The sequence below is a fragment of the Aplysia californica genome, unplaced genomic scaffold (genome assembly GCF_000002075.1).
Source record: "Aplysia californica isolate F4 #8 unplaced genomic scaffold, AplCal3.0 scaffold01023, whole genome shotgun sequence".
Taxonomy (NCBI): domain Eukaryota; kingdom Metazoa; phylum Mollusca; class Gastropoda; order Aplysiida; family Aplysiidae; genus Aplysia; species Aplysia californica.
Window position 1 is genome coordinate 58,932 of NW_004798293.1, and position 21,104 is coordinate 80,035.

The 21,104-nt window shown below is 40.5% G+C and overlaps 1 protein-coding gene across 1 annotated transcript in view; it reads right to left on the bottom strand.

The window, feature by feature from the left end:
* LOC101858585 (high-affinity choline transporter 1) overlaps positions 1 to 11,489 on the bottom strand; it is a gene marked incomplete in the record, with an annotated part of 16,781 nt that extends 5,292 nt beyond the window's left edge. Inside the window, 7 exon segments of the mRNA XM_013089714.2 lie at positions 126 to 279; positions 1,005 to 1,130; positions 3,956 to 4,104; positions 4,821 to 4,976; positions 6,013 to 6,120; positions 6,389 to 6,621; positions 11,174 to 11,489. Coding sequence (XP_012945168.1) covers positions 126 to 279; positions 1,005 to 1,130; positions 3,956 to 4,104; positions 4,821 to 4,976; positions 6,013 to 6,120; positions 6,389 to 6,566 — 871 coding nt within the window.
* Between the last annotated feature and the right edge of the window lie 9,615 nt (positions 11,490 to 21,104).

Sequence of the window (21,104 nt, forward strand, 5' to 3'; positions counted from 1 at the left end):
TGTGTGTGTGTGTTTGTGCATGTGTATGTACGTGTGTGTATGTGTGTGTGTGTGTGTGCGTGTTTGCTTGCATGCGTTTGTGTGTGCGTATAAGTGTACGGGTATTCCAGCACAGAACAACTCACCAGCACTGGTCCCCGCTATGCCCAGCACCACGGCTGGAATGACCAACACAGCCGCTCCGACAGCACCCACAAAGGACAGCACCTGGGCCTGACGCGCCGTACGCACTGACAAAACACGCTGGAAGTACGACTGCCATGGGATGGTGCCCAGCGTCTAAACAGCAACAACAAAAAATAAAAAAAAAATTCCCAAAAATAAATAGATTTTAGAGCGTAAATGTAAAGTTACTTCAATTTTGTGTCTTCAGCATAATTCCGTTTTGTGGAACAGCCAGAAGTAAAAACATGAGAGAAAATAGAAAAGTCAAGGGATTTTTTTTTAATTTTGAAAACAAAACAAAAAACAAAACAAAAAACAAAACAAAAAAGCAACCCAAAATAAACCACCATCCTGAACCTAAGGTAATATCCAAACAATTTTGGCAGGATTTTGAGACACTACTGTTACCTGAATAATTTCAAATGATAACCAGGACAGTACACAGTGACAGAGTGCTCACAACGGCAACTCCCACATCACTACAGCAACAACATGTTAACATCCTTTCATCCCTCAAGATACCTTAGTCATAACGTCATACTCACCATGGCAACCCCTGCATCACCATAGCAACAGCTTATTCACCATGGCAATACAAACAGCTCATTAATCATGGCAACTCAAATGTTACGGTAACAACAGGGTATTTTCATCATGGCAAACCCATACATTACCATGGCAACAGTGTACTCATCATGGCAACATGCACATCATATACAGCTAACCACCTATACATTACGGTATCCACAGCATACTCATTATGGCAACCCAAACATTACCATAGCAACAGCATACTCACCATGACAACCCAAACATTATCATAGCAACAGTATACTCACCATGGCAACCAGCAGGTCTGCCCAGACCCCAGCTTGCTCAGCCGGTAGTTGTCCAACCCAGATGTCGCGAGTGGCCCACATGTCACCGATACGATCATCCGAGAGAACAAAGGGTAAACTGACCACCTGGGGAGGGGTATGGGGGGGAATAGGAAGATGGAAACATGACACGAACAGGTCATGTAATATTGGAAGCAAGTTTTGGGGGCACACCCAAAAAAAAAAAAAACAATCATTAAAATGATAATGGCCTTTGTTTCTGTGAGTGCCAGCATGTGGGAATATGTTGTGTCATGATTTCAGGAAAAAAATAATACTAGCAACCTTTGCCTCTTCTTCTCTTCACATATCGTAGGACAGCAGCACAACTATCATAACTCGGGTGTTTCAAATTTTACAGTAGGGGAAAAATACTGAATTTTCAACACTCTATCCATCAATACTACCTGGAATTTCAATTTAAAAGTGTATTTTAAAAAAATTATCTCATACTACTGAGGTTTTTACAGAACATGTGCACCTTCCCCTGCCTTGGAATAGGTCAAAAAGTGATTTTTCCCAAAACATCAAATTACAACACTTGAGCTGTTATCCCGCGACATGTCCCAGTTCTGAAGTAAGTCGATCTTGGTCTATCTCTACACTGAAGTTTTGCTCATAGGTAAGTAGGTTATTTTTGGTCTACCTCTGCTCATAAATATGTTATTCTTGGTGAAGTCTACAAATTTCTTGTGGTCTATCACCACACAGAAGTTTTTAAAAGTAATTTTTCTTCTTTTCTACCTCTACACTGAGGTTCTCAAAGTAATTTTTCTCAGTCTTCCTCTACATCAGAGGTCTCAAATTTGCACCCAATAGGCCAATTGAGGCCCACAGGATAATATTTTGCAGTTCCTACTTGACATCAAAGTTTAATCTTTAGTGCTGCCAGCAAGTTTTTCTCACAAACACATTTTGCAGAGGTGTTGCCCCAAAATATATTTTTTACCACTTAAGGGCTACCATTGCACAGGTTCATGACAGCTTACAGTAGTATTTGTTGATCAGTTTTTAAATGTGATTTCTGAGTTCCGATCTACCCTTACAGCATTTAAGCTTTAAAGGTCACTTGCATAAGACAATCACCTGTACAAATGGCCACGTCCCATTTCCTCTCCTTCATTTCTTTTGAAACATTCTAATGACACTGTGTAAGACGGTAAGACAGTCACTTTTCTCTTCGACAATGGGTGATCATTTTAAGTTCCACCGTAATTTATCCTCGGTCTTTCTACACATTACGCTGCCAAGAATTACAAAGTCCCATCTTGGGGCTCTCGTGGCCTAGAGGTAAGGTGTAGGCCTCTCATTCAAAAGGTCCCGGGTTTGAATCCGGGTAGCGACTGAAAAATTTTCTTCTCTAAAATTGTCTCCTTTTACCTCTTTTCCTGCTCTCTAGCAATATTCTGTCGTCTGCTTTCGTCTCCTCTTTCTGCCCCACCCCCTCACCTCCTTTGCCCCCTCCTCTGGACTCCTGACTCTTTCTGCAGCCTTTCTACTGCTACTCCTTGACTCCTTCTTACAGCTATCTTTCTGCCACACACCCGATCTTCTGGTAGGAAAGATCTACACCTAGCCTTCTCGGACAAGGGCGAAAAATTTCGGAAGGCCCGTGTGCAAGTTGTGCACGTTAAAGATCCCTTGGTGGTCTAAAATCGATAAGAGAAGGCTTCGGCCGCCACCCGGGCAAAATTAAAAATTTCCTACCAACTAAAAGTATTAGGTGTGTCCCATGTGCTCATATGACCTTATGCAGTTGCGAGCGCCGTAAAACTCTTTACTATAAAAAAAATTACTAAATAAATAAAAGAATAAATTAGACATTAAAAATTAGAGTTTCACAACACATCAAGCCTATTCGAATGCAACTCTTAGAACATCTTGATAATGACTCCGAATAATCTTACGATTTTTATAGAGTTGATAAAACATTAGGTTTCTGACCTCATGATCTTAGTAACTCAAAACAGCCAAAAATGTCAGATAGACCTGTGTTATTCTAAGGCAGCAATAATCAATTATCCAAGTATCCAACTGACAGGCCAACTCTAGTCAGTTTGTTAGTGTTTCAGCACGTACAATCCCCTGACTGCAGAAAATGTTTCAGAGTGCTCTAGGGTTTCTCTCTCTCTTGCCCTTTTTTTAAAACTCCCAGTGGAGCACAGGCCATCAACAACAGTACTCCAGCGAAGCCTGTCCTGAGCATCCTTTTCTATCTGTTTCCATGATGTCCCCGCTTTTTCAATTTCCGCTTGTACCGCTCGCCTCCATGTCATCTTTGGTCTTCCCTTCTTACGCTTTCCCTGTGGGTTCCACGTTAAAGCCTGCCTGATGATGCTTGTCGGGGGTCTCCTCAGGGTGAGTCCAATCCATTTCCATTTCTTCACCTGAATATCTTCCTTTACCGGCCTTTGGCTTGTTCTCTCTCACAGTCGAGCATTTGTGCTTTAGCATTAGGGTTTGTTGGGATAATATTAGTTGCAAACGCATAGATAGAGCACACTGTAGAGTGTGGATATGCGCTATATAAAGACAATTATTGTTTTTACTACCACTATGAAATATTATCACTGCTATTATTATTAATATTGTTGTGGTTATTATTATTATCATTATTACTATTAATATTAAAATTGTTATTGTTATCATGATTATCATTATAATTAGTATTATTAGTATTAATATTACTATCATTGTTATTATTACTATTGTTATTGTTGTTATCGTTCATATCATTATTACAGTTATAATTGTTATTGTTATCATGATTATCATTTTAATTATTATTATCATTCTTCTTCTTCTTATTATTGTCATTATTAATATTACTATCGTTATTATTACCTTTGTTATTATTACTATTATTATTATTGTTATTATCGTTCTTATAATTATTATTGTCATTAGCTCACCAGGCCCAGTGCGATGAACAGGAGCTGGACAATGTCCGTGTAGGCCACCGAGACCATGCTGCCCACCACTGTGTAGCTCAGAGTGACCGCTCCCGACACCACGACCGCCACCGTCAATGGGATGTTGGCGATGACGCTCAAGGTCGTACCTACAAGGTGGAGTATGAAAGAAGGAAGGAGAGAAGGAGTTTAAACAACACAGCAGCAAGCAAACTACAGTCGAACCTGCTCTAATGGCAACTTGTTCAAGACAATAACCGAAACAAACAACCTTTTCCCACTTCCTCCACTGCATTAGAAAAAAATATATAATAATGCACCTGTGTCAAATTAACAGTACTCAAGTTTGTCAATGTCCACATTATTTAGGCCAGCGTGACCCTGGGGTCAGAGTCTAGGCAACACACTTCCAGTGGAAGAAAGCAGTGAGAAGGAATTTTTCGATCTTCCACCATACTCGTTAAGAACGAAACACAAAGTAACAGTAAACTCTGAGAACTCCATCCTATCTGTGTGAAGAGATGAAGCTTTATACTTTTAATTTTTCGAAGATTTGTTATTGATAACAACAGCAGAGAGAGAAAGAAACAAAGATAGAGAGAGGGGGGGGGAGACAGAGAGGGGGGAGACAGAGAGGGGGGAGAGAGAGTACGAGAGAGAGGGAGGGAGAGAGAGAGAGAGAGGGTGAGGGAGAGAGAGAGAGAGAGAGAGAGAGAGAGAGAGAGAGAGAGAGAGAGAGAGAGAGAGAGAGAGAGAGAGAGAGAGAGAGAGAGAGAGAGAGAGAGAGAGAGAAGCAAAAGAGAAAAAGAGAAAGAAAAAGAGAAAGAAAAAGAGAAAGAAAAAGAGAACCACACTTCCAGCTCACCGAGGGCGTTGAGGATGGAGGCCGTCCACAGCAGGTCACCCATCAGACTGGCCAGGTAAAGCAGGAGAGCCACCACGTTGCCATAGTGATGCTGGAACGGGTCCAGCATGGTCAGGTACTGTCGCTCTCGCATCTTGCGGGCGTACAGGGCACCACCTACAGGCCAAACAACCACAGGTCAGTAAAATTTGTAATACCCCCCCTCCCCCAAACTTTATACATATACACTCTTTCTTCTCAAAGTGTTCAAGTGTAAAACAACCACATGTTTTTATCAACCACCACCCCCCCCCCCCCCCCCCAAATGTTTTCTGAAACTCTTCACAGGTGTTGTTACTTGAACATAAAACAATGTTAAACACTAACCTTCTGTCTGCCTGCGCCTACAACAGGGGTTAGCCAAACCTATTTCTCTCCGGAAGGTGATCCTTTCCTCAGCGATGGGGCCCCGATGCGTTGGAATCTCAAACGCAACACAAAAATAAACCGAGACTCTAACTAGCCTTTTCTCCACCCGAACTCTCAGCAGGCCTCCTCCGCCTTGCTACAGCTCTCCCCTCTAAGGTCTGATCTGTAGTAATCCAGACTGCTTTCATACACTTGCATCAAACAATACAACTGAACTGAGACTCACACTTTACTCACTCTCACACTTTCAGCCAAACAATACAATAGGCTAGGCTGCCACTGACCAACACGCCAGATTGCAAATTAAACAACCAAATAGACCACAAAAGGTAACCCCCCCTCCCTCCTTCTACATCTTCTCCTGAAACTTTTCAAAGGTAAAACAACCGTCATATGTGAGGCATGCAAACAAAATTAGTTACTTTTTGAAATCCACAAAAGGAGATATTGGCTAAAAATCGACGATAGGGTCAAATTTGTAGACTTTCTATTGATGCCGTATTCGTTAAGTATAACATGCCTTTTGTTATTTTATACTTATAAATTGTAAATACTTCATCTATAAGCGTGGTGTCTAATTTTACAGGGCTCGAATCCGAGAAGTAACTCATTTCATCAGCACGCTTCACATATATATGAAATCTGTAAATATCCCCTTTCCCTTTTTTTCTCTTAAACATTTCAAAGGCAAAGGAACAAGAAGTAAATATTTCTTACTTGAACTACTATAAATTATAACGATAAAAGACACATGATAATATATACTTCAAGAGTTAACACTTACCAATGTTGAGCCCCAGGAAAATGCCCAAAGGGGCCAACGTCCACACCAGCCCATCCTGGGCCACAGACTCAGCCGTTCCATTAATGTAGCCACCTCCTACTGTTGTCGCTAAAAGCACATACAAAAAAACAATTATTAAAAACAAATATCAAACTCATATTCTACTGATGATAATGCCTAAAAAAAAACCTTCCTTATTGCCATTGCTGAGCTTATGAATTATCATACGTATACATATTCATGCAAGCATTTTACTTGCCATATGAAATAAGACTTACCAAAAGAAATTTGTTTTAAAAAAATATATTTTGTAAACTTTATCTCGATTTCACTGAAGCTCATCATGGAGCATCGCTGACAATATAGTTCCACTCACCAATCATTGTGAAGATAGCCACAAAAGTCTTGAGGTCACGACCCGCTACCACCGACGATTCCAAGCCACCCGTCTCCTGACCTTTGACCTTGACCTTCCATGCTGCCACTAACCCCACCACCACAATGGCCAGGTAGAAAATGACGAGGATGACAACAGCCACTACATTCAAGGCCATTATGACAAGGGCAATTCACACCGCCCACCCCACCCTCTCCCTAGAGCTCACACAACTGAAAGAAAAAAAAAAAGAATATAATGTAAAAATGTAATAAAACAAAATGAGACTTTTACAAATTTCTGTGGGGTAAAGATAAACTTACAATTGCATACATAATCTAAAGGTAGCTTTCAGAAAAGTAAAACATATTACCCACTGCTACATATGTATGTCAATTTCCTTTAAAACTTTTGATCTGTTAACAAGATAACTAAGAAAATGATTTCAAACATCAAGCAGAACCCTCAGAATTGGGTTTTTTAAACAATTGCATGACGGCTGTTTCATGGCACTCATCAACTGCCATTTTTATCATTTAATGCATTAAAAAAACTGTAAGGCCTGTGCATGATAATGATACTTTTTTATACTATCAAATAAACTATCACCCCCACACCCTGATGCACTACTTTCAAGAAATCAGCGAAGTCAGTTCCCTTCCCAAATGTACAGTCCATTAAAAGAAACAAATTCTATATATAATATAATAAGTATAAGACAGCAAATCACAACAATGTTACTTTACAAATTACAGTGCCACAGTCAGATCGAGTCACTAGAATATCTGTCCAGTGATTGAGACCACAGCTCATTCTAACAACAAAAGGGTAAGAAGTCATTAATTCAAATAAATTCAAACAGAGTAATATAGCAGGTACAATCATCAGTGGAATCACTTTTGACACGTGTACACGACAGTAGACATAAAACTGACAATTTAGATAACAATGATATATATTCTCTCCACTGACGTCTACTTAAGTTTTACAGCCTAGCCTTTCTCAAGAAGGCAGAGATTCAAATTGTGTAAATAAAAAACAGGTATCCTCCTTCAGCTCTACGCAGTAATGCCAGTGCCAAATATTTTATATTTCCTGTTCTGTTGTACAGTGTGAGAAATTCGATGCTAAAAAACAATTTCAAATCTCTTGTGCTTCAAAATGTTAGCTGTGGGTAAAGAAAGGGCTCTGCACGTGCGATCACTTAACTCCATAGGAAATTCATATGAGCCAAGGAGCTGTTCAAAGCATGGAGTCGGACACTTCATTTTATATTAAAAGAATATTATATAATTATGGTTGTTATGTGCACAGATACCGTGTAGTGGAGTGGAAGAGAGGATGTGTTAGGGGGAGACGAAGAGTGTTTGTGCACATAAGGGTGTGCACATGTGCGTGCATATGCGCATGTGTGCATGTTTGTGTATGTGTGTGTGTGTGTGTGTGTGTATGTGTGTGTGTGTGTATGTGTGTGTGCGTGTGTGTGTGTGTGTGTGTGTGTGTCACAGCGTCACTTTTCACCCGATTCTGTGACTTTTAGTAGTTAGCGTGACTCAGCAGCCAGCCAAAGCTCCCCGTCTGGGTTAATGAGCCCTGAAGCAACTTTGCCCTTGTCGGTTAAGAAGTTCGCACAATTTTCTACATTTGAAATGATATAATTTCTCCTGCATCCCACACAGCAAACCATTACTCTGATGTACTAAAAAAAAGCACTGTCTTGAGATTTATTCTGCGTTCGAGTGGTTAATTTCTGTACTTTAGTTTTTGTTCTAGACAAGTGTATGAAGAGTACCCAATCTGTATTTTAGTTACATACTTATGAATAAATGATTGTTTATTTAAAAACGGCATGACAGAGATATCTCAACGAATATATATGTATATATGTCTTTTACCATGAGAAATTTAAAATCTGCGCAAGTTGTAATAGTCAAACATTATATAAAAGAGAAGAAAGATGCACATATGCATTTTTAAACTAAAGACACTCAGCGTTAGTTCTTGTTTTACCATTAAACAAGAGAAAGTTACTCTGCGTTTGTTCACGAACCATGCTGTGTTTGGCAGCCTGCTTACAACTAAGAAAGATGTGATTTTTTAAAAACACAAAACTGTAATTAATACACGGGTAGAGATAAGCTTCTTGTATGGAATCTTATCAAAACGATGACAGCTAACACATTCATTCTTAGCTTTTTTTGTGTCGGAAATATGCGTGGACACTTATGAATGTAAAGAAACGAGAACATTGTCAATTATTGCAAATGGTCATAGAAACGAAAATAAAAGCTGGAAAAGTCTGGTGCTGATTCAGTGTCACTGGAAAGTTAAAAATTATTGTTATAAACCAAATAGGAGAAGTCATCCTTGTTATTTAGTCAAACATACAAAACCTAGACTTAGATCTCGCGTTTTAAGAATTTTAACTTATTTTATTTAAGTAAGGAGTTTAGGGAGTGTAACAGATACTGTTTGACATACTATAGTAGATATCTATGTATTCTGACACTGGAATCGGTTTGTACTTTTTGATGGATGAGAGACTTCAGGGTAATTTTTATAAACTTTCGAGAAAATGCGCGAATATTCACGAATTAGACGCATATATACAAAGTGGTATTTGGAGGAATTACTTCATAGCGAATCGTGTGCCAGATGGATAAAGTTGCAAAATTTAAGTTTTCTATATGCGCAGATACCATCTTTTCTGAGTATCTGCAACAATGTTATGTCATTTATGTTCGACAATTTTTTCAGTTTTTGTCATGTCGTTTTTTTCTACTGATTTTTTTTCATTCACACTTGTCCAAAAATTTTTACAATTTAGCACTGCTGACTAGGCTTCCGCGCGTCTAACGAAATAACCAGACAAGTTACAATGTCCGTCTTTTTTGGGGTCTCAAGAGCAGAAATGCATGCTTTCGGTTCATTAATGAATAAATACCATGATAAATTACAAGGATAAACCTAAAACTGTATGTTGAAAAGTACCAAAAATTGAGTCAGCCCAGACAGAGCGGTGACAGAGAGCTGACCCCCGTGACCCCGACGAGATAAGGCACTCAGCGGGGAAGCCCCAGCTACAACTAAAATTCCACTGCTGTTGCCCCATGGTGCGTGTGTGTGTGTGGACGAGGTGAAACACCAAACCAATGTGCCAGGACCTGGACATTAAAAATGTCTTTCTTATCTTATATATATATAATAATCTTATATAGATCTAACTCACTCTCCTATGACATTGAGTCATTACTAACTCTGTAACCCATTTTGAGGGCATTTTAATAAAATATAGTAAAAACTTGTAAGTTAGCCTTTTGAACTTTTTTAAAACCATGAAATTTTATAACATAGATTATTTTTCTTTGTAAATATTTCATGAATGTAGACAAAAGCTACTTTTTACAATTGAAAAAGGCTGGAAAAAAATTTAAAATCTAGGCCTAGATCTAGATCTAGATCTACATCTAGACTGTGGTCATTTTAGAATCTCTCTATGATATTGGTGGCCTTCAGGTCAGGGAAATTTTACAGTCAAATTTCACTATTATTCTAGGCCTGTCCAAATTTGTTGAGTCTGAATGCAATGAAAGTCCTTTTATATCTAAAATTTGGTAAGAATCATAGGAAAATATACAACACCACAGGCTACTCTGAAAAGCAACATGGGGACCAGAAGCCTCACTCTTATTGATCATATAATCTGAGAGTGAGAGAGAAAGAAAAGATGTATATATATATCTAACTACTAGAATCTATTCAATTCCCAGTGCCCATCATTGTCATTGATTGGCTTAAAATTCGGGGCTTACTCTCAGATTCCCTCTCCAACCCCAACCCAGAATAGGCATATGGACTTCCGTAATGATTGAATGACCACCCCACAAACACAAAAGAAGAGACCATCCTAACCCAACCCCTAGGCTACCGAGTCAAACCCTCTATTTTTACCCTGTGAGTGACACTAGTCTACTGGAGTCTACTCTCTCTATAATCTATATCGAAGTGGCTAGCCGTACTTAAGTACGGCTAGACTGAGAGTCTAGCCGTACTTAAGTACAGCTAGACTGCAAGTCTAGCCGTACTTAGATCTAGGTTTGGCCCTCTCGACTCAAGCCTGTTAAGTACACAGGTCTCATTAGATCTAGATCTAGTAATTATTCAGGTTCAAATACATGCAAGTCAGTAAGGCACCTTTTTGTTTTGTCTGAAATACAAATACTTTATGCATTGCAAACTAAAAATTTCATTTACAATTTAGCCATCAATATTAAGTACGGCTAGCCTGACAGTCTAGCCGTCCTTATGTACGGCTAGCCTGGCTGTCTACCCGTACTTAAGTACGGCTAGACTGCCAGTCTAGCCGTACTTATCTTAAGCCCTATTAACATTGGAAAACAGGAGGTTTAAAATACATGCACTGTCATTTAGGCACCTGGTTTCGTCTCAAATACAAATACTTTAGGTACTGCACACTAAAAAAGTATATATTTACAATTCAGTAGGCCTATTTTTTGTTAAATGGTCAGTCTAGCCATCATATTAAGAATAAGTACGGCTAGACTGCGAGTCTAGCCGTACTTAAGTACGGCTAGACTGCGAGTCTAGCAGTCATTAAGTACGGCTAGCCTCTTCCAATCTATATTTACAATCATAATGATCGCTTGTACGGAATCCAAGCACGTCTAACTAAAAGGAAAATTCAACTAGATCTAGTTTCTGACAGTGCTGTGAAACTAGCTAAATCTAGAATCTAGATCTAGATCTAGATCTAGACCTTCTTACTTAGGTTCACCCCTAAGATCAACGAGGTGCCGAAAGGTCTGGAGACGGGATCTCTGCTTTCTCCACTTTCTGTCTCTTGTTTCTACCCTCATGCATGTGCGTTCAGTGAAAGTAGAGTTCTATTTAAATCATATTCAGCCGTTCGACATTCCACTTCCACTTCGAGAAGTTCAAATATATACGTCTTGAGGTCACGCCAAAGGAAAAAGAGAAATAAAGACTGCAAGTTGTTTTGAGGAGTTTTACTCTGCTTCACTTGACAGAGAGAGTTATTGTGCCGCTCCTCGTCCACGTTTTTCTGTTTACAGTTTACAGAATTTTGTTCTATCAGCGAGGTCAAGGTTGACACTACAAATTAAAATTCTGAATTCGGCAAACATGCGTTTAGATATACATGTATAATGAACGAAACAATCCTTAACACAAGTTGGGGGCCTCGACGGATTTGTTACTCTAAAATTTTATTTATTAGTCTTGGTCTTATGCCCCCGCCCCCCAACCCCACCTACTTAGGCCAGTCAGGAGGCGGGGCACTTTGACCCATCCCTTCAGGTCCAACTCGGGCCGACAGACAGATCTGATGGGGATAACGCTTGGGCTGGGATAACGCGAGAAAAAACTTCCTCATGAGGGAATCAAACGTCCGTTTGTGCGCGCAAGGTCGCTGCAGTGGATAGGCCTGAATAAAAATATTATTATTTTGTCTTCAAGTCCTGATGATTTTCATAGCACTATCTCAGACTCAACTTTAAAAAAGTGGGATGGGGTGGTTTTGGGGGGGGGGGGGGGGGGCACTAGAAATAGTTGTTCAGAATCATAGTTTTGCCTTCGGTTAATATACAAAAGCATAATATGCATGGTCCCCTCTATAATTTGGGGAAAAAATAAAAATAAAACAAATCAATCAAATAATCAAACTTAACAACTAAAACAACACAACCAACAACAACGACAACCAGCAACAAAAACAACAACAACAATATCAACAACAATTATAATACAACAGCAACAACAACAACAACGCGACGTGTTACGAAGACGACGACGACAACAACAACAACAACAACAACAACAACAACAACAACAACAACAACAAAAACAACAACAACAACAAAAACAACAACAACAACAACAACAACGACGACGACGACGACAATATTTAACAACAACAAACAATAAAAACAACAAATTCTGTTCAAGTTCTCTCATCATAGTGGCCAGACATATATATATAAATCATATAAGCTTACGTTAGGCTTAATTTACTGTTCTTGGCATATATAATAATATACGGGGCATACCAAAAGTTTTTTTGCCTGACCATGCATGAAGGAATAAAGGTGGAAAGCAGAAATTTGGGGTGAAACCAACAATCATCTTTCGAGAATCAAAGTAAATTTTAGGGAATTCCAAAAACTGGTTTTAACACCAGTGCACTGCTGTAAGTGGAAGGGGATATTTTGTTCTCCAGTTTCAACAAATGTAGAAAATTGAGCACATTAATGAAGTTTTTGTTCTTGCAAGGCAATTAAGCAACTATACAGGGTATATTTATGGGAGATGCATGCCGTATATGGAACTGATTGCCCATCCTATGCTGAGATAAATTTTGGAAGAAAAAAATTTGAATGGGGATTCATGGACATTGAAGATGACCATCGTGATGGTCGCCCAGTGAGAGCAACAACAGAAAAGAATTGCTGAAAATCAAGAAACTTATGTGTCGTCTGATAGGCGGCTGACAGTCGAATGTTTGAGCAAAGAAACTAGGCATAGCGACATTAGATCAGTTGAACGAATCTTAAATGAATATTTGAATATATGACCAAGGTTTCTACAAGAGGGGTCCTACATTTGTTGACTCCTCAAAAAGTGCAACGTGTGGATTGTTGTCAAGAATTGCTTGGTCTATATGAAAAGGATGAAACTAAATTTTTTGAAAGACTTGTAACCATGGATGAGACATGGGTCCATCGCCATGATTCTGAGTCAAAATCTGCATCAGTTCAGTGGAAATCGCCCTTGTCTCCAACACAAAAGAAGGCAAAGGTGCTGCCATCAAATGGAAAAGAGACGCGATCAATTTTTTGGGGATCAAGACGGAGTGATTATTAACAGACTATCTTGAAAATTGATATACGATCATCGGATACCATTATTCTAACCAGCTTAAGAAAGTCTATAAAAGAAAAACGTAAAGGAAAGATTCAGAAAAACATTTTGCTGCTTCACGACAACCCAGATCAAAACAGGTGGCGAAGCTTTTACACAATGGAGTGTAGGCTACTGACAGATCAGAGTAGCGACCACCTGCCATGCTCAGTTCTTATATCAAAGGGTGGAAAGACAGTGAGACAAAAGGTCAAGAGGGTGTTTAAATACAAAACAGACACCTCGGTCTTGGGAGGCCTGTGAAAAAAAGCTTGGAACAGAAGACACTAAAGATCTAATGTTACACAGCCACCATGATGGAGCAATGAAATTGATTGCCTGTGGAAAGAGAAGAGGAATGCTGTTAAGGACTGGTAAAGAAAGAGGAAGAAACCCAAATGTCACAGAGGAAGAAAGGGAGGCAGCTAAAGAGAAGATGAAGCAGGCCCCTGATAAGTTCAAAGCTGAAGCAGATCTGGCCAAAACGACAAAGTGGGGAAAAGTCTGTGAAAAACGTTGCAGCTGAGAAGGCACTCTCAACGTTCTGGAAACTGCGAAAGAAGATCATGTGTAGACAGGATCACTCAAAAACCACCGTGAATGTGAAGGACGAGTCGGGAAATACACTCCAAACTGATGAGGAGAAAGTAGCGCTTTGTTTTTGGATCGATTCATACATCAAACACACCAGGGAAATATTGACTCAAGAAAGGACGTTGAAATAAATTAATGTTTCCAGAGTGCTGACACCAGACATGCAAACTACGAGGACGCAATATCTACAGAAGAGGTTTCAGGAACCATAAAACATGCCAAGGACAGTGCTGGAGAGCCGGGTGGTGTAAGATATTACCACATAAAAGAAGCAGATGATGAGATGATTGCAGAAATAACGAAAGACTTCAACAAAAGCACCGGAACTGGTAAAATCCCTGAAGAATGGTTGCACAGCTGGTTGATACCAATCCTGAAATCAAGACAAGACCACTGGGCTCTCAGTGGTTACAGGATCATAGCCATGCAGAACACCTATGGGAAAATTCTGGACAAGATATTTGCCGGCGAATATCAGCACACTTAGAGAGGAAGTCCTTGTTGCCAAACGAGCTTGGCATCTATTATAGACCCCATCGAGAAACTGCAGTGAATGCGGCTGTCATGGCGTACGACATCTAAAGGCTTTCAGTAGTGGAAGGAAACAGCTGGGACGGCAGTTGACCGTGAGGGTGCTTATAACCGATTAACTATGAACGTTTGATCGACCGCCTTCTGGAATTTAATGTGGGCATATGGCTGGTGAGATGGGTAGCTGTAGCCCTAGTGGAGAGAAAAATGGCCCTGAGTTAGGGTGAATGGACTTCAGATGCGGTATCAATTGCTCCAGGACTGCCCCAAGGATCCCCCTCCTCTCCTGTGCTTTTCAATGTGTACACTGCACAGGTACCGATGCATCAGGAGGAATCTGGACGTGTCCTGAACTTTGTGGATGACATAATGACATACGAGCACGGAGATGACAGACTTCAGACGGCAAGGAACATGGAGAAAAGACTTCAGTCAGTTCAGTTGTAAAATACAGCAACCAAAATGAAGCAGTTATCAATCCTTCAAAGGCAGAGATACTTTGGTGTTCCCTCGAAAACAGGATTGTCCAAGACATAACTCCGCCAATCACTTGCAAATATGAAATTATCGACAGACAGTCAGAGCAGAAGTATCTGGGAATCGTCTCGACAGGTCGTTGTCCTTCACCAAGCATGTGAATCATGTGGTTACAAAGGCCAAACGAAGTGTTGGTGCAATCAATACCATGGCGGCCGCTCTGATTCCGCAAAGAGTGCTCTTCCAGATGTTGCAGCTGGTCGTCCTGTCTGTCACTGATTACGGATTGGGCTGTCTCACGCTGTACGACACACAGATCGCAAAGCTGGATCGAGTGCAGAATGAGGCAATGAGAGCAGTGCTGGGCTGCACCAGGGACACTCCAATATTGTCCATGCGCTACTTGCTAGGTTTAAGTGGCATCAGAGTACGACATAGGATAGCTCAAGCAAAGATGTATCTCAGTGTAATGGGCAAGAAGGATCATCCAGTTCACAAAGCACTTCATGACAACAAGAGAGGCAGAATCAAAAGAGGAAAATCTTGGAAGGCGGAAGCGGAGGATTCCCTGAAAAAAATTATGTGTACCTGAGAGCCTACCGCTTGGCAAAGAAAGGGAACAGGTGGCAGAAGAATACGAGGATTTCACCAAGGTCAAAATAAGCATCGGCAGAGGCAGAAGAAACTTTGCGGCTTCCGTCGACGAGAGCGATATCACCGAGATTGTTGACACAAACTCAAAAGTAGGGGATCCTGTTATTTATACAGATGGTTCAGTGAAAAGAGATAGCCAACAAAGTGGATGGGGATTAATTTGTTGCATTCGCCAACAATAAAATCATTCACAGTGCATCTGGAGCCTGCAGCTGGGCTACATTAAGTATGCGAATGGAAATTGAAGCCATCACGAAAGCACTTGATTGGATGACCCAAGATCACCCCCACACAACCCATGCTGTTCTTATCATTGATTCCATGTGTACCCTCAGAAGGATCGAAAAAGATTTCCTGAGAATACAATTGATTCAAGATATCGAAGCAACACTTCTATACGACCGCTCACATGGAATTTCTGCCCTGGCCATGCAGGTGTTAGAGGAAATGAAAAAGCCGACAGACTGGCTGGTGAGGCCACCTGAGTAGACAGCACGGTTCAACCAGATAGGGTCGAGATCCTGAAATGTCTCTCTCGCCAGCTGATTGAGAAGGAAGATAAGGAAGCAGAGGCCAGTACTGCCGTGGAGGGGATGATGCTTTTGGGAATACAAAAAGGAAGCGGGAAATCTGGCATCCTTGCAGGAAAGAACAGAAAAACGTTCAACCAGATATGCACTGGCACAGTCAGTGGAAAGACTCTCGGCGACATTTTGGAGAGACCAACGGAGCATCAATGGACATGTCCGGAGTGCAGGGATGTTGCTTCCTGAAACAATGAAAAATGAACAATGAACGACAACGAGCCAGCTCACACTTCAAGAAAAGCTGCAGAAACTGCGCGAGAAAGTGGCTATGAAATTATGTCACTTCCACTCTATTCTCCAGATTTAGCCCCGTGCGACTCTATTTTATTCCCCAAACTGAAAAAGATTTAAAAGGAAGGCATTTTGAAAGTGATGATGAGGTCAAAGAAGCGTAGAGGGCTGGTTTTCTGACAAAGAGAGAGTCTTCTATTCTCAAGGTCTTTTCAAGGTCATACACCTAAGACAAAAATATATAACTGTGGGACGCGACTACATAGAGAAAGATTAGGGTTAGTACCAAAATTTCAGCTCTCAACCTTTATTCCTTCATTGTCAGGTGTAAAAAATCCTTTTTATATGCTCCTCGTAAAGGCCTACCAAAGCCTCTCTTCTGTCTTCTATAGAGATCTCTCCAGTGTGAGCAAGATATGTTCTAAGAAAGCCATAGACTGAAATATGTCCCAGAAATTGCAAGGTTTTTTTTTGCCTCTTCTACTAATCATTTCCATATTTGTAAGTGATGTGTTGCCATTGCAATTCTCCGTTTAAACTCAGGGCTCAGGGCCCAGCTATTTCCACATATATGCCTCGGATCAATAACCTTGCTAGAGGTAGACCCTATTTAAAACTACATGATCCTTACTCTTTCCATTCTTTCGTCTTCTTTGGCGATAAACATAGGCCTTATTAATCATAATACACTGGCTGTAGCCTCCGCCTAAGATCCCGGTGCTCGGGAGCCATGAAAATACGGGATCTTAAGCGACGCACCAAGGGAAGAATCCATGGTTACCCTTGTTTAAACAACCAGTAAATTAGGTTCTCCATTTACTCTAAAACGAACTGGCATGACCCAAGGGTGGATTTACGACTTATGGCAGGCAAAGTGTGGTCAGCCGTGATGACCAATCTCAGAGGGGCATAAAACGTGCCATTTTCACTTATCAGTACCTTCTATGGCCTATACTAGACACTTAGTAGAGAACAGGCCACCTCATCCGGAGTAGGTCACGGAGAGATAGAGGCCCAGCGCAGCAGATGCGTAGGGCAGAAGTGAGGGTGTGAAGCCCCCCGTCGTGTACTTGATAATAAAACAAGTGTTCAAAATTACCACGTTTAGGATATGATTTGTTTTTTAGTTCGTTAATTCAAATAGCACTTTCAGAAGGGCAGCGAAAATATTGCTTATACTTAAACTGAAATAAAAAGCAATTATATACGATACTTAAATCATAGTAGGCCTAAGGGACGTCTAATTTTAACGGCGATTCATGTTTAATATCTAGAGAGGCAGGAGGTTAACAAAAGAAAGTATATAAATATAGCAATGTGTTACTATCTTTGTAAGGGTATTATCAAGAAGCAACATAAAAAACAATACATAATTTATTATATTGATCAAACAAGGCTTTACAATATGGACACACGAATGTTATTAACATAAACAATAATATTTGTGGAAACAAGTAGAATATTAGTAGGCAATTAGATAACAACAAACACTTCATTGCAAACATAAATTTGATAAACATTGTTAGTCGAAGCAAACAAAAATTGTACATTATCACATAAAGTGTTCTTACCGTGGGTTCTATGAATGTTGGTCTTATAGTGACATTGGGAAGAACGACACTGTTGATAAAATGAAGACAGATTTGTCACTTTTCTGAGTTGATTGTTTTGTTTTGGTGCATCCACTGCATAGAAGTCCCACAGTGGTATGAAAAGAGACGCCTCCACGTACACTTCATCTTCAGCGAGAATACGAATCTGTTTCAATCTTCCAAGTTGGTAAAATGTAAAGTAAATAACGTGGTATCAGATGTATTCTTTGCAATGCTGATGACTCTCTGCAATTAGAGACAGGCGGTAACTGCAGTGAATCAATGCAAAATTAGTATATGAGCGTGCATTAGGACATATCTAAGATCTACGCCTATAGTTTCTCCTTTCCTTTACCTGTCCAAAATTTATAGCTTTCCATCTCTGACCGAGTTCCCCCGCCTTTGTCGCTACGTACCATTACGTTGTAACCACGTCTGTCTCGCAAATTCGGGATTGAGACAACTGCTGCAATGGCCAAGGAAGAGTTCACTATTCGATGTGATCCCGCCTGGAGCGAACTTGTAGGCCCTACGTACACCTGACGTGTGACGTAAGTTTAGGTGGTTATCTCTGATGCGAATGCAATGTTTGGGGAAAACAAACGCGTTGGCGAGCTCACACCGAGGTGGGATCCCATCCGGGGCAGACATTGTATCGTTTCATGGAGATATGCATTGTGATCGCTTGATCACATTCATGGGAGTGGCTGAACTGTGATGCGACGGGCAGTTCAATGATCGCAAAATTTTACCCTCGGTTGATCCTTTCTGCCTGCCCGAGTTTTTGTTCTTTGAAATATTATGATCTGAACTGGGGGGGATCTTAGCCGAATGTAGGCCTTCAGACGGGATCTTTGGGGTGACTTTTGTGTAGCAAAAATGTTTTCTAAAAACAGCGGGATCTTAAGACCGAGGCCGTAGGTGGTGGGATCTTAGGAGGAGACTACACTGTATAGGCATATAAAGTAAAACCTGTATAAACGGCCATCCGCCATTGTCGAGGAGAAAAGTAGCCGTTTAACACAGGTGGTCGTGTTAGGCAGGACTGGTCAAAATGAAAAAAAAAGCAAATCATTCTCTTCTGAGGTCCAAACCGTGGCTGATCTCAGACTTTAGACTGTCGTAAGGCTAATTCAAAAGGGTATTTATTCTCTTTTGAAAATGAAAGCGGGGTGCCGTGGGGGTGGGGGTGGGGGGTGTAAGAACGTTTCTTGTGTTGTTTGTTGGGTTGGGTTGTTCGTTCGTTTGTTGTTGTTTTTGTTTTTTTTGGGGGGGGGTTTAAGTTTTCTCTTTGTTGCTGATTTTGTGCACGGATAAAATAAACGAAATATTATATATCGGTTAAGACGATAAAGACCGAGTGCCAAGGTAAAATTAACCCACGGTTCGCCACCATTTGGAGAACGAGCGACGCTTCTGTCGCAAATTCACTTCAACGTCCATAGTTACTTTGTTACAGATTAGGTAAACAAAAAGTGACCAGTCACCTCAAACACGATTTGAGCCTGAGTTGTTAAAAAATATACATTGTAATTTTTTCTAACATGTCAATACGAATTATCTGCCTGTTTCTAGCGTGTGTCGCTGATTTGCTCATGATTTGCGAAATGTTATTTTCAAGGTTTTGATAAAATTGTTTTAAACGAAAACAAAAAATGGAATGAAAATCTAAGGTGACCTGAAGAAACTGCAGAGGAACTCAGACTCTCGGCAAAATTTGTTGTCAGTTCTCATGACGGGAGCCTGCGAGGCTTTTACTTTGATGAGTCCTTGCAAAATGAATGACCAGAGGCAGCCCAAGGACTGGCGAGTATCGGGTTAAAAAAAACAAAAAAACAACTGTAGGCCAACGTCTACAGGGTCCTTGACACGTCATGTAGAAATTTTCAGCGTGAATTTAGGCCTACATAAAGTTAAACTAGCCATAGCTGTAAATTAGATGTTACCGGTACTTATTTATTTTCCCCCTGCCCATGGCAATCACGCAAGGCAGACTTAGATCGAGTCAAGACTGGTCCACTGAGACAGTGTCTCGAGTTTATATCAGTCTACCACAAGTCAAGATGGCAATCGTTATCCCGCTATTACGCCAGCCCCGCTGTTCCGCCAATTTCATGCCCGTCCCAATTTAAATTTAAGGTAGGCGGTATAACGTGTTTGTCTCTTTTTGTCTCTTTAAAAAAAAAAAAAGTATTTCACCGAGCTCGCAACTGCATAAGTCCATATTATGAGCTCGTGGGACACATTAAACATTTTCAGTTGGTAGGACATTTTGAATTTTGCCCGGATGGCGGCCGAAGCCTACTATGTTGTCGATTTTGGACCACTAATGGATCTTTAAAGTGCGCAACTTGCCCCCGAGACCTTCAATAATGTTTGCCCTTATCCGAGAGGGCTAGTTGTTAAATCTTACCTATCATAAGACCAGGGAGGGGGGAGGGTGGCTGAAAAACAGCAGTAAGATGGAACCAAGGAGTAGCTGTAGAAAGGCTGTAGAAAGAATCCAGAGGAGGGCGAGGGGGGCGAAGGGGGTGAGGGGGTGGGGGCAGAAAGTGTAGACGAAAGCAGGCCACAGAATATTGTTAGAGAGCAGGAAAAGATGTAAAAGGATATAATCTTAGAGAATGAAATGTTCTGTCACTATCCGGATTCGAACCCGGGACTTATTGAAGGGGAAGCGTACACCTTAACCTCCTGACCATGAGAATCCCCTTATGGGGTGTTGACCGTATACATTATATATTATATAGGCCCACGTATTGTCTTTTTGGAACCTGGCCAATATTCTGAATATAGCCTTCTAGATGTGATCATCGCTTTAATATTATTATCATGTCCGTAGCTTTTCTTTGCTTCATGGAAACTTGCTCGTCTTTTTTTTTCAGAATAAATGGTCCATTATTCAGATAATTTTTCTATTTTAGATGTTCTCCCCCTTTTATATTTAATTAAAACGTTTTCTATAGCGTTCTGGTCATCTTTTTAAAACATTTCCCTCGTCCATTTAACCTACTTCGATCCCATGTAGCCTATATTTGAGCACCTTTCTTCCAATCTGATTATTTTATTTTTGGAATGTATAAATGCTAGATCTACTAGACCAGTGAATCAAAA